At 29.3% G+C, this 15,237-nt stretch overlaps 1 protein-coding gene across 1 annotated transcript in view; it reads left to right on the forward strand.

Annotated features, from left to right (window-relative positions):
- LOC142331932 (ATP-dependent DNA/RNA helicase DHX36-like) overlaps positions 1-15,237 on the forward strand; it is a 139,371-nt gene that overhangs the window by 28,183 nt on the left and 95,951 nt on the right. Inside the window, exons 4-6 of the mRNA XM_075377986.1 lie at positions 2,224-2,339; positions 6,900-7,083; positions 8,312-8,492. Coding sequence (XP_075234101.1) covers positions 2,224-2,339; positions 6,900-7,083; positions 8,312-8,492 — 481 coding nt within the window. The remainder of the gene's footprint in view (positions 1-2,223; positions 2,340-6,899; positions 7,084-8,311; positions 8,493-15,237) is intronic.

The raw sequence follows: 15,237 nt of genomic DNA on the forward strand, positions 1-15,237 counted from the left end.
AGCCACATTTTCTTGGAAAAAAAGCAGCTGTAGTTTTCCATTGCTTTCAGCTGCGCAGTACTCAGAGGACTGAGTGATGTTGATACGGCCGTTTAAGTCGTCCTGACTCACGCCCCTAACAACTACTGAAAGAGCTGCTGCCCTCTTTCAGGAATCATTCCTTAGTCTGGCTCTCAACAGATACCTCTCCGATATGGTTGCACCTTCGGTCCAGCTACTCTGTATCCCTGAGCACTCAAGCCCCCTCACCAACGGCAAGGTCTCATGATTCATAGAGGAGGGAAGAAGGTAAAACTATTGAAAATTAATACTATAAACAGGAAGTGCAAATTAGTGAAAGAAGAGTGGATTAAAGAAAAGTGTTCAGAAGTGGAAAGCGAAATAATCATTGGTAAAATAGGAAGCATACAGGAAAGTTAAGAAGAATTTTGTAGTACATAAATTAAAATCTAATAATGTGTTAATAAAGATGGTACACCAGTTTATAATACAAAAGTAAAGGTTGATAGGTGAATGGAATTGAAGAGTTATACAGAGGAAATGAATTAGAAATTGGTGTTATAGGGAAAGAAGAGGACGTCGAAGAGGTTGAAAAGGGAGATACAATACTGAAATCTGAATTTAATAGAGCATTAAAGAATTTGAATGGGAGAAAGGCTTCTGGGATAGACAGCATACCTGCAGAATTGGTGTGCAGTGCAGGTGAGGAAGCGATAGATACATTATATTAACTGATGTGTAATATTTATGAAAAAGGTGAAGTTCCATCAGACTTTAAAAAGAGTGTTATTGTCATGATACCAAAGAAATCAGGAGCAGATAAATGTGAAGAATGCAAAACAATTGGCTTAACTACACATCCATCAAAATTTTTAACTAGAATTCTGTACAGAAGAATTGAGAGAAGAGTGGATGAAGTGCTAGGAGGAAACCAATTTGGATTCAAGAAAAGTACAGGGACAAGGGAAGCAATTTCAGTGCTCAGATTAATAGTAGAAGGAAGATTAAAGAAAAAACTAACATGCATGTCATTTATAGACTTAGAAAAGGCATTTGATAACATAGACTGAAATAAAATTTCAGCATTTTAAAAGATTTAGGGCTGAAGTATAGAGATTGAAGAACAATTGCTAACATTTACAAGAATCAAATCGCAACAATAATAATTGAAGAGCATAACAAAGAAGCAGTTATTACTCCTGTTTTATTAAACAGAGACTCAGACAAGGATATTCCCTATCCCTGTTACTTTTTAATCTTTACATAGAAATAGCAGTTAATGATGTTAAAGAACAGTTTAGATCCGGAGTAACAATGCAAGGTGAAAAGATAAAGATGCTACTATGATTTGCTGATGGTATAATAATTATAGCTGAGAGTAAATAAGATTTAGAAGAAACAATGAATGCCATGAAATCCTACACAAGAACTACCACATGAGAATAAACAAGAACAAAATGAAATGTAGTAGAGGGACCTTGAATATAAAAATACAATGAGAAAAAACTATGGAGGTAAGAATTTTTTTATTTGGGAAGTAGAATTACTAAAGATGGACGAAGCAGGAGCAATTAAAAATGCCAAATAGCACAACTGAAATGAGCTTTGAACCAGGAATATAATTTGCTTACATCAAAAATTAATTTATGTCAGTAAAAGATTTTTGAAAGTATATGTTGGAGCGTAGCTATATTTGGAAGTGAAACTTGGACAATCGGAGTACCTGAGAAGAAAAGATTAGAAGCTTTAGACATGTGATGCTAGAAAATGTTAGAAATCAGGTGGGTGGATAAAGTGATAAATGTAGATGTGTTGCGCCAAATTTATGAAAAAAGAAGCATTCGGAAAAATATAGCTGAAAGAAGAGACAGACTTGTAGGCCACATCTTAAGGCATCCTGTAATAGTCACTTTGATATTGGAGGGACAGCTAGATGTGAAAAATTGTGCAGGTGGGCAAGGTTTGGAATATGTAAAACAAATTGTTAGGTATGTAGAATGTAGAGGTTATAGTGAAATGAAGTGACTGGCACTAGGTAGGGAATCTTGGAGAGATGCATAAAACCAGTCAAATGACTGAAGACAAAAAGCTAAAGAAGTTATTGCCTATATGCTTTATTTGTTAATTTTTTAGCAATTATTTTTACAATATAATCATAGTAAAAATAATTATAGATAAATTGTAATATACGAGTATATCTATAATAAATTAATTTTTTTAAAGGCTCAACCATTTCCTCTGAATTTGGATCCAGAGGTTGAGGCTGAAATACAAACAGCATTAGAACATGTCAAAGCCAGGCCCCCTGAGCATCTAATGAAAAAATATAAATCAAGCAGGTATTTCTGTATTTCTATTATTTTATTAAGAGCTATTTGACTTAATCTGTTAGTCTTTAAAATATTTATTATATTTTGTATTAGATGAATTCATCTTAGTCTTCTTTTGTTATTTTTATCCTTTAATAATACAAAATTAATGTAAATGGATCAGCTTTTTATGCTGAAGTCTGTTCTGTTTTACTTTTTTATCCTTTTTTATTAAAGAATTAACCCTGAATTCTTTAATATATGGCTCATAAATTTATTTCACCTTTTTTAAACAGTTATTTTACAACCTGAAGTGTTTTAGTTTACTCCCCTAATTTAACTTCGATATTAGAAACAAAAATGTTTGTAATTAATTGGAATAATATTTAAAAACATTATAAAATATTCATATTCATATTTAGTTATTTATTGTCTACTTTGCATGTAGTTTATTATAAATTTTTTTGGGAAAGTTCATTTTCATTTTGGAACATGATAAGCATAATTTTTTATGAACATAATAATTGATCAGGTTGTCTGTTAAGTCACTAAAATCACAAAGCATTGCATAGTGTTACATTTGGTATTGAAATAGTATGAGTTTATACATGAATAGTCATGTACTTTAGTAGCAGTGAAAATAAACAAAACTGAAATATTGTAAAAAACTGCTTATTAGAATAACTGGTTGGTTTTGCTTTTCCAAACAATTATTAACTCCTTACTATCATAGGTTGAAAAAAAATATTTGCTTAGGTGCCTGAGAAAAACACGTTTTTATTTTTAAGAAAGTAATAATAGATTTTAGGGAATGTGTAGTAAATGTTGTACACCAATTTGTAATATGTATTATATATTAAAATGTATATTATTAGGTGTTTGCAGGGAAACTCTATTTTTATGGACAGAGTGTTCATGAGTGTTCATGAGTGTTCATGTTTCATCAAGGCATGTTGTACATGAAGTCGTATTTGAAAGTTGGTCTATATAACGTGCAGTTTATTATTACAACACTATATAAATTCATGTGTGACCAATAAAAATGTGTGATCAATGTGTTCCCTGTAAAAGCCTTCCTACTTTTAAAAAAATGCATCCTTTCATCTAAAAAATAATTTCTGCAAATTACACAGAGAATTGTACTCCAATCGTGAAGTAACATGTAGTAATATTTATGTTATTGTAATGGTATAGTCTGGCAGGATGGTGTAAGAACAGCCATTTATTTAAGAAACTCATGACCATTATGTGCTGATATATAAATATTACTAACATTTCCATTTGCAGAGAAAAGCTAGAAAGCTTTAAAAATGAAAGAAGAATTTACTTGAGAAAATTTTTCAGCAGGTCAGTGCTGGCAATACAATTTTTCCAGCACAATTGTAGTATCAGAAAAATAATTACACTTTTTACAAAAAGATTTTAATTATTTATATCCCATTAATATGTGTAGACTGATAATCTATAATGATGAATTATTTATATTCCATTAATTTAACATTAAAATAAGAAAACTATCAAATGTTGTTTATAGCTTAGACTAATCATTTCATTTGAAATGCTTCGTACTGTAACAAGAGAGAAGTTGTTGTAATTAGGAAGGAGAGAAATTGAGAACAAAGATGCATACTTTTGTTTTGTGTGAGTGAATAAAAGAGATTGACTTGATGAAACTTATCTGATTTTCAATAACATTTTTGCTGAAGTTGATATAAAAAGCAGAACTGCGGTGCTGCAAGAATAGCGTACAAAGAGCTTAAATTTAATTGAGCAACTAATTAGTGTGAGTATGCTTATGTGCGTGCATGTGTGTGTGTATGTGGGCATGACAACCGGATGATCTTTTATAAAAAAAAGGTGTTGGTTTTTTTATAATTTAGAATGATATACAAGGGAAACAAAAGAAATCTTGAGAAACCAGAGGAAATAGTTTGTTTGCTATAACCACTTGATGTGTGTGACAACTGGTCATTCAACAGTTATTTAATGGAGTAAATCATCTCTGAATGACAAAAACCATAATTTAACTCGCAATAGGTAAAATTAAAAATTAGGGTTTTAATTTAATTTCTCTATAGGTTTTGAAGAGTTAATTGTTGAGATTTTTATTAGAGTGTAGGTTATCTAACAGATTATATGGAATTTAATATATTTATGTTTGGAATTGTAAAATAGTAAGTTAAAATCCAGAATAAAGTTAACGATGAATTCCAATGACTGCGTTGAAAATTGTATACCAAAATTTCAATAAACACTACAATTTCTATTAGAGTTACGAAGTCAACGTAGTAGTTGGTAGGTTTACAGTTGTATGAGTTCATATGTTTTTAGATAATTGTTTGTGTATGTATATATGTGTTTGCGTGTGGTTTTTGTTAAATAAATGTAAAATGTATTATTTTTTTTATAGTTAGCTAACTTAAACATTACTTATATGTTCATTAAAGAATTTGATAGTGAATACATTACAGTTCATTGATGGAAAAAATCTTTTTAATTATTTACCACTTATTGTTAGTGCTTTAATAGTCCATTAAGCAAAAAGCGGACCTCTATAAAATCATGGGTATTATAATAGTATTTAAGTATAAAAATAAGCATGAATGAAGCCAATAGTTTCAAAGTTGATCATGAAAGTCATGGAAGAAATAAAAATTTTAAAGCATATCTTCATATGCATAAGTTTCGAGCTTATGTGGGGAATTTAAAACTTAAATTCAACTGTCAACTTAAAAAAAGATTTGAAACTGTAATTCTCTGAAGGTTTTACTTTTCTTTTTGTTAACTACATTTTTTTTATCGACCTGTTATATTGGTGAGATTGTGGTTGGGTGGGAGGGGGTGGAAATGATATTGTTGAGAACTGCATGGATAATGATTTATGTTCAATCAATTTTATAGACAATTGTGCTGAACGTGGTATGCTTCACAAATTAATGCAATCAAATTCAAAATTTAACAATTTTTTAATTTATTTGTCTTTTGATAAATTTAATTAATTGCTTCCAATTTTGGAGAATTTATTAAATGACCGGTCATTTTACATATTCTTCATATTAACATATTTTACATATTAAAAAAAAACAACTTCACTGTAAGCAGTAATTACTGAATTTATTATTTAAATTATCAAAACATTATTACTCTTTGTCAAAGTTAGTGAGTGAAGTGACGTTAAGTTTATGTTCGGTTAGATTATCATAACCTCCTACCGGGTTGTCTAGTGGTGAACACATCTTCACAAGTCAGCTGATATCGAAGTCAAGAGTTTCAACGTTCAAATCCTAGTAAAGGGAGTTACTTTTATACATATTTGAATACTAGGTTGTGGATACCTGTGTTCTTTGATGGTTGGGTTTCAATTAACCACACATCTCAGAAATGGTTGACCTGAGACTGTACAAAACTACACTTGACTTTCACTCATAATTATCATCCTCATTCATCCTCTGAAGTAATACCTGATGGTGATTCCTGGAGGCTAAAACAGAAATAAAAAGAAAAAGATTATCGTAACCTAACCAAAAATAACCTACGCTTGCTAACCTTGTCTAATTAATGTTAAATATACCAATTATATATGTTACTCCCCAACACTGGAGGTGATTAATCAAAGTCTTTAATAATTATGCATAATCACCAGATGAATCAAACTTACTGTAATGCATACACAACATACAGAAAATAATTAATTTTAAAATGAGATTTACACATATCAGAATCTCCATAAGTAATTATTTTTGCATAGGATTAGGTTAAAGCCCTTTCATTATAATAAAAATTTTAATTTAGAAAAAAATAATATTAATCATTCAAAAAAATAAATTAGATATCAAAATTCTCCATTAGGTAATAACAGGTAAGAGTGCAGTTGAAAGCCAATGGATTTACTTTGTTCGGATTCTAAACAAATGATTTGAGTATTCCTTGTGAATAGTAAAAAAAAATTTTATTTTAAGAAATTCATTAATGGAAAATGGGTGTGAGGTAATAAAATAATCTGTTCTATATACTAAATGTGCATGAGTAATAGTGTAATAAAAACAAAATTAACTATGATAAATAAAAATAAGATAATTAAACAGTTACCTCCATTACATGCTTGTTGAAATGTGTTTCTTCTTCTTATTATTATTACTATATAAACACAATTTATTTAAAAGAATATTCAGTTATTTTAAATTGCATCTTACCCCAGCCCAGGCTGGGCTTAGTAAGCCTAAGCCCAGCCTTACTAAGGAAAGTGAGAAGTGATTTAATTTCCTATCATCTATTTTACTGAGCTAAAGTTACTGTTGCATATCAGCATGCCGAGCTCACCAAAATCCAGGTCGCACTCTGCCTACGATTGACATGTTTTTGATTCTCCACAAAACTTGTGCAGCATTATTACACTAGAGGAAATCAACTTATATCTCTTGTACCTCATGTGTGTTATATGTATAAGAAAGACTTGGACAGATAGAATAAAACCAAATTATTCTTTTGTTGTATCGACAAACAATACATATATGGTCTACTCAGTTACTATCTTGCCTTTTTTACTTATTTTTGTAGCACTACTTTAAATATTTCTAATATCTGTTACAGTCAAGAAGCATCATCTACTTCATTAAAGGAAGATAAGAATATTATGGAAGGTATTTGTAATGCTGATAATACTATTTCATACAAATACAGTCATTTAGAAGAAAGTCTGTTCAAAACGTCATTTATCAAGCGTATCACTGGTTCAATTGAAGAAAACCTTAAGAATTCTCTTTCAGTTTCTTTAGTAAGTTCTGACTTGTAGAAAAAAAAATTACTATTTGATCAAGTATATAGATATTTCATATTTACTATATTTAACTCATAAAAATAAGAATTGTGTTCTACAAAAGAACACTTTTGTAGTAATTATAAAATCTAGTTAAGAGTAAATTTCCACACAAATATAAATTTAATTTTCAATTACTGTAAGTTAAATTCAATTCTAAATTGAACTTTAAGAAAGTATGAAAAATACCCACTTTGAATCGCTACTACTGTAGATTTTTTGCAATTTTTTAAACTTTTTTCTTCTCCAGTATATCACTTGATCTTTCTTATATACTCAAATTTCTTTTACACATGTTTGCATTTTAAGGTTTTGAAAATGTAGCAGGTATTCAGCTGCCTATGGCAAGAAATATTCTCTTCTATTTACTGTCCAAGACTTGGCAAAATTTGGTTTTAGAATTTACTTATGGTTGTACAAAATGAGGTTTTACAAGAAAATGTTGTCTTCACTTACTTCCTTGTTCATCACTTACTTCCTCTCGTAGTAAAACATATAAATCATATCAAATATTTGCCAGACAACCAGTCATGTACTTTTATAAATCTAGACTTTATATTCCTTAAGAGGATTATAGCAGGTCCTTGTTTTAATGTCATAATCCCATAATAAAAAAAATATGATGGTAATTAAAATAAGAGTAGGTGGAAGGGTTCTGTTTGCTGAGTGGCTAATGGCAGTGAGATTCCCATAAATAATAATAAACTTCATTGTTCTCCAAACAAAGCAGGCTGTTAATAGAGTTATAGTCTAATTACCATATGTTTTAGACTTGTAGTTCTACATATTAATGTTAGTCTTAGGAAATAGTTCTTAAATTCTCTATGTAACATTTGTTAATTTAACATTTATTTTCTATAGTTTTCTGATATTTCATTAATTCATTTTTTAAAGCTTTCCAGGTTAAGAGTTTATATTCTATTTAGAGACGTTTTTAGATTCAAATAATAAGGCATAATAGTGAGATTCAAATAAACCTGATAAGGCTTTCTTAGGATTGGACAAAAGTTTAGATGATAAATGGAAGAAAATACATTTTATTTGGTAATTGGAAGTAGTCTTAGTTTTATATATTTTTTTCTAATTACTGTTCTAAATGTACTCATTTTTATGATTCAATCATGAAGAATATATTGCTGTATGAAAATGAGCATTTTTTGTAATTCTAGAAGGATTATTGTTACAGGCCCTCGCTCAAGATCCAGATTTAGATGAGAAATTCTATCAAGAACTTCAAAAAAAAGCTTCAAGTGCGCATTACCAAAAAATGCTAGAGTTTAGGAAGAGACTACCATCATTTAAGTTGAAGGAGAAAATAATTAGTCTTGTTGAGTCAAATCAAGTTATTGTAATAAGTGGTGAAACTGGTAATTATTACTGTTAATTAGTACAAAAAATTCTTTAACTTTGATTTATTCTTTATCTATGTAAACTTATTTTTACAACTTCTTACTATCTAAGTATTGAGAAATTCTGTAGGATCTAAAGAATGGCTTTAAATACTATTCCAATTCCAAATGAAAAAGAAGTTTAAAGCATGGTGGAGAAGTTCACTTTCTTAGCCAACTATTTTTTATTAATGCCTTAATCTAACTTACATAGATTTTTACAGTTTGCTAATACAATTGCACTGATTAAATACAATTTTGTTGGATAGTTTTAGACCAAGTGAGTATGGAAGAAGGTTTGACATTGTCTCGGTTTACTAATAGTGGTGGTTAGTTATGAATGACTAAGATTAAGATCTTACTAAGATTACTATCTTTAAATGAGCTGATGCAAGGCAGTCATTAGGTGGGTGATTCTGATCGTACCATTTTATTTAATTTGGGAAATATTGATAGCCAAGAGTTAACCAGAATTGAGAAGTCCATAACAATTGTCTGGCAAAGTGAGTTGTTTGTTTTTAATACTTAGTTTTTTTTGATAATTTTGCAAATTGTTTAAATGGACACAAGGCTTATTTATTTCGACTCCACATGTGACCAGTCATGACTAATTATTTCGTATGGAATTGCTTTTAGAAAGCTCAGGTGAAAGTAAACAATTGTTTTAAGTTAAAAAAAATCTGTTCAATTTGCCATGAAACTTGCAGAACTCCTTGTAGATTATTCTATCTTTAAAGACATTTATTGTGCCCAAAATAAATAAATATTTGCGTGCGTGCGCGCGCGCGCGATTGTACAGGTGATTACAATTGATTATCAGATTTTAAAAATCTGGTCTTAAAAAGTAGTATACATGAATGATACATGAAAATAAACAGATGGTTCAGTCATACCTTCATAAATGTTTGATATGGCCTCTATTCTTCACATGACACATCTCTGCGGGAGTCCAGTTCAGCCCACACACATATTTACATATCCCTATTGATGGTCATAAATGCATGTAATGCGTTCCTGTAGCTCAACCAAAGTTATTAGGTGTATTTCTATATGTAACTACTATTAACTAGGATTTATAAGATATATTCCTAGAAGTGTTTTCATTATTTTTTCCTTATTATTTATAATTTTTTTCCTTTTGTGGTAGAATTGTCAAAAAATATTACATCTCTGGTAGCCATTTAATTATATTTTCATTAACTTCTAAAGAAACATATTTATAATTATTTTTATTATTTGATAGAATAATAGATTTTTCATAATTTATTTCTTGATGCGATATTATTTCAAATGAACATAATTATTTAGAATACATTTTATTACTACATTTAATAAGTCTTATCATTTTTTATTTTACTAATTCTAATTTTTGTTGGACCAATATTTTATTTTTGGTATATCTTCTGAATTTCTTTTTGTTGTAACCGAAATCAATTTATATAAATTATAATCAAATTGTTCTGCAATTGGCAATTTAAGATAATATATTATATCCTTAGAACTAATATTATAACTAACCTTTAATAAATTTTTGAATATTTTAATATTTCTTGATTATGGTTTCAATAGCAGTTGACTAATATAATATGAGGGTTATTTTTTTTTCAAGGTCCGATCGGTCACGAAATAAAAACCAGTGCAAAAATCAGATGAACCTTTGCGCATGTGTTGCGCAGTGTCTCTAGTATGACCTTCAATCACGCCACGTCACTTCGTTTAGTTCTGAACATGCAGCTAGCATGTAAACATGTCTACAATAATAGCATCTCCCGCCAAGTGTGAAGTGCGTGCGGTAATTCGATTTCTTCAGGCTGAGGGGTGTAATGTGGCTGAAATTCATAGATGAATAAGTAATGTGTATGGTGAAACTTCAATGAGTGACAGCAAAGTGCGACAATGGTGCAGGAACTTTAAAGCAGGACGTGCAGATGTTCATAATGCAGGCGGTCAGGGAAGGCGTTAGGACGCCTCCCTAACGTTTCTCCTGCGGTACCACAATGAAGGAGAAGATTTTTTGAACAAAATTGTCTCAAGGGACGAGACACGGGTCCATTTTGAAACTGAAGAAACAAACGAACAATCCAAACAGTGGATGCATTCTCATTCTCCCAGTAAACCAAAGAATTTCAAGCGAACCTCCTCCATCAGAAAGTGTTTGGCTACTGTGTTCTGGGACCGGAATGAAGTTCTTTTGGTGAAATTCATGGAACGTGGCATGACCATCACTGCAGCCTCATACTGCATGACTCTTCAACGTCTACGAAGGGCAATTCGGAATAAGAGGAGAGGAATGTTGTCATCAGGCATTGTCTTTCTCCATGACAATGCTCGGCCGCACACTGCAGCTGTAACAAAGAAGCTCCTGCAGCGTTTTCGTTTGGAAGTGTTTGATCACCCATCATACAGCCCGGACTTGGCTCCATCCGATTTTCACCTCTTTGCTCACATGAAACGCTGGCTAGGAGGACAATATTTTGGCACAGACATCGAGCTGCAGACCAGCGTAGAAACATGGCTAAAAACACAGGCGGCTCTGTTCTATGACGAGGGTATTGGAAAGTTGGTACCACGCTACAACAAATTACTAAATCGCAGTGCGACTATGTAGAGAACATAACTATGTAAGTGCTTGTTACAAATAAAAAAATTTTTATTTTCACTGTGGTTTTAATTTCTTGACCGATCGGACCTTGAAAAAAAAATAACCCTCGTATTTGGAAACTTTTCTATTTTGTTAAATAACGTTCTAGTTGATATAATGGCGGGGTGCAGTATTCCTAATTTACAAAATGTCAGTGAATTCTCAATATTATGAACTTAACTCAAAATATATTATACAAAAATATTTAATTGATTAAGAAAATTTCTGAATTTTTCTAATTCAATTAAATGATTAACATATCCAAAAAAATTACAATGAAATTGTTAACTGTACGATAAGTATCTCGCAGATATCATTTCTTCCACTCAAAAAACAAAAATATTTTGTAATATAAATAAAACTGTTTTTAACAAAATGATACTGATATAAAAAAAGGTGAGACACTATATTTCTATTATCAAAATCTGTTATTAATTTAGAATTTTCTTTAAAAAAAAAAATACAAGTTTAATGTATATAATAGACAATAGATATACAATAATAGATAATAATAAACAATGTTTAAGCGTTCCATATAATAAGAAAAAAAGAAAAATCTGTTATAAAACTCTTACCGGCCCGATTTCATTTATTAAACAACGAATAATCATAAGAATTTTATTATTCTATAAATGTGATATGGTAAGAGGCTTCTAATTTGGTTAAACCTAATTCTGTTGGGATTGTTCCCAAATTAATTGTTATATCTCTTTATTTCGGCTGGGATTGTTCCCAAATTAATTGTTATATCTCTTTATTTCGGCTGCTTAGGGATGATCTTCTTTTAGGAACATGAAAGACCTACAGCAGGATTTAAATAAGGTTTAGTTTCTGTATTGGAGGAAGGGTTTTTCTATTGTATCTGTTTAAACTTTCGAGATCGTTTAATTTTTGACAAATGAATTTTGCTTTTTGTATTATAATGTCTAGCTTCTATTTCTGCTGTTTTTCATAGTCTATTTACTGAACTGATTTTTCCTATGATTGTTAATGTAATCATTTATTACCTGCTGCTGTATATCTACTTCTAATAATGACTTAGGTTAATGTTTTTTATATTCATACTTGAAATTAATATAATCTTTGTACACAATAATAGCAAATTTTATTTTATTTTCAATACTTTTGTTATTAAATTCTGATCGGTTATTAAAAATTGTAATGTGTTCAATTAGTAGAGAATGAAATCTTTCCATATTCCGTTAGATGGTGGATGTTGTGTGCTTGTGAAATGTATTTTTATTTTATGTATCTGTATTAATGGTTTAATTATACTATTAAATTTGGTACCATTATTGGATATAATTGTTTCAGGTATTCTGTGGTGTGTAAAATAATTTAATAATTTATTTGCTATTTCAGTTGCTTGTGGTTCTGCAGTTTGATATGCTTGTACATACTTAGATAAACCTTTATACAATTGAAAAAAATTTTTATTTTTCAAAAGAAACTCTATTAATGTGAGCTATTTGAGGTGGTTTAGAAGGTGTTGGAATCAAATTCATTTCTAAATTTAAAGGAATTCTTTCATATTTTGTTTTTAAACAAATTTCACGTTTATTTCTATAATTTTGGTTATCTACTTTTAAATTTGGGGTATAATATTTTTGTTTTAACTTGATAGGTTTCTTGTATTCCTCTGTGATTAGTTTAGCCTACATGATAATTATTTATTATTTTTTGTAATTTTTCTTCATTACTGATATCTAAAATCTTATTTTTACATCTTATTTATTGTAATTGGTGTTCTTAAATTATTCTGTTACAACTGCTGCAGCATATCTTTTGTAAAAATCATTTTCAAAATACAAACTACATTTTACATTACGGATATTCTTTTATAAAATTAATAATATTGTTAAATCTATTTTCGGATATTTCCATTGTTAATCTAGTTTTACTATCAAATAGTATCCTTTGTATCTTTATGCAGGTTATTTTTTACTAATTGTAATATTTAATTTTTTCCAGAATTAACTAGTTCATCAGTTACTGGTGTTTTTGCTACTTTGTTATCTTTATAATTTGAATGCATTGTTGTCTGTTTATTATCTTCTTCGACCTTCTTCTTCTGGCTGGTTTTCAATTGGTGGAGTATCTTCGTGATTTTTGCAGTCATCAAATTCTGGAAAATATAAACTAACAGTTTCATTAATAATTTGTTCTATGTTGTTTGTATCCCCTGATGTGGTTTCGAAATTCTTATTTGTTTTCTCACTTATGTTTAATTGTATTCTTGATAAAGCATCTGCATTTTGATTTTTTATTCCTATTTTATAAACTATTTCATAGTCAAATTGTTGTAATTTTAACCGCTACCTTAAAAGTTTGGAGTTTGGTTCCTTAATAGAAAATAGACATTAAAGATTTATGATTAGTGAATATTTTAAATTTTCTTCTCTAAAGATATGGAGGAAAATATTTTGTTGCCCAACTACAGCGAGTAATTCCTTTTGTATTGTGGAACAGGTTGTTTGGTATCACTGAGGGTCTGACTTGCACATGTGATGAGTAGATCTGTGCTGTTTTTATATTGACTTAATACAGCTCCAATAGTGAAATTTCTGGCATCTGTTGTAAGGTTAAATTCTTCAGTAAAAGCTGGATATTGAAGTATCAGTTCATTTGATGAAAATATTTTTACACCTCTCAAAACATTTTATATTATTTGAATGCCCATTATTTATTTTCACATTCTTTTTTAAACATGTATGAGCTGTTTCATTATATTAGCAAAGTTTTTAATAGATTTCCTATAATATCCTATTAAACTTAAAAATCCTTTAATTTCTTTAGTGTTCCTTGGTATTGGATATTTTTTAATTACATTAACTTTATCTGGAATGGGTTAAACATCATCTGTGGTTTTACATGTCTTAAATAGGCTACTTTTCTTAGAAATGCTGTTTTGTCTAATTGAATTTTGAAATTAGGGGATTTAAGTCTGTCAAGCACTTGTTTAGGTCTTAAAATATATTCTTCTAAACTAGTTGAATAAATAATATCATCAGGGCAAACAAGGCAAATTTCATTTTGAATTCTCCATAGTAAATTATTCATAATTCGTTGGAAGGTTGGTGATCTATTTTTTTTATCCTAATGGGATCTCAAAAATTCATAGTGTTTTGTTTCAGTGGAGAACGCCATTTTTTCTATGCTACTCAGATCCACATCTATGTGATGAAATCCAGAGGCGAGGTCCAATGAACTAAAATATTGGCCTCTTCCTAGCTTTTGTAAAATGCCTGTTATATTTGGAAGCAGAAAGTTATCATCTATTTTTTTTTTTTAATTTAATTCCCTAAAAATTTTTTTTTTTTTTTTTTTTTTTTTTTTTCAGTTGCTAATTTAAATTTTGTTTTCTGAGGTGATAGGTTGTTTTGATTATCATAACTGGTGAGTTCTAAGGTCAATATGAGAATCAAATAATTTTTTGATTTAACATAATTATCTTGAATTTGGTTTTCTACTTTATCCCTATATTTTTTGGGATATCATTAATTTTGTGTATAAATTGTATTTCATTTGTTGTCTAAATTTTATGATTTATTAGTAAAAGTTAAATCATTTCCTTCAACATGAAAGATAGCATAATTTTTTAATAAATTTAAAATTGGTTCTTTTTCAAAATAATTAATGTGATCAGTTCTGATCTTTGATATTTTTCCTTCTGCAACTAATCATATTAAAATTTCGACTCTTTTTATTATTAATATTTTTCACTTTATTATTGTTGTTATTCTTAATATTAATTATTGGTACACAATTGTAGTTACTTAATGATTCTACAAAAATTAGTTTACTATATATTAATCTCATGTGGAATTTATTACTGTACAATAGGTTTTGTTGTCCTTGACATTAATTATATATTGTAGTACTTCAATTACATTTATACTTTTATAAAACAATATGTCTTCTCTGTTTTTTATATTTCCTACGTGAAACTTAATATTTTGTGTCAATGTGCTCTCAGTTTGTATTTCTTGACTTGTATTAAAATAATATATAGGCATTACTGTATTACTTCATGTTAATTTATTATTTACAAAATCTAAATTAATTTTCATTTCCTTCAAATTA

The sequence above is a fragment of the Lycorma delicatula genome, chromosome 1 (assembly GCF_047948215.1).
Source record: "Lycorma delicatula isolate Av1 chromosome 1, ASM4794821v1, whole genome shotgun sequence".
Taxonomy (NCBI): domain Eukaryota; kingdom Metazoa; phylum Arthropoda; class Insecta; order Hemiptera; family Fulgoridae; genus Lycorma; species Lycorma delicatula.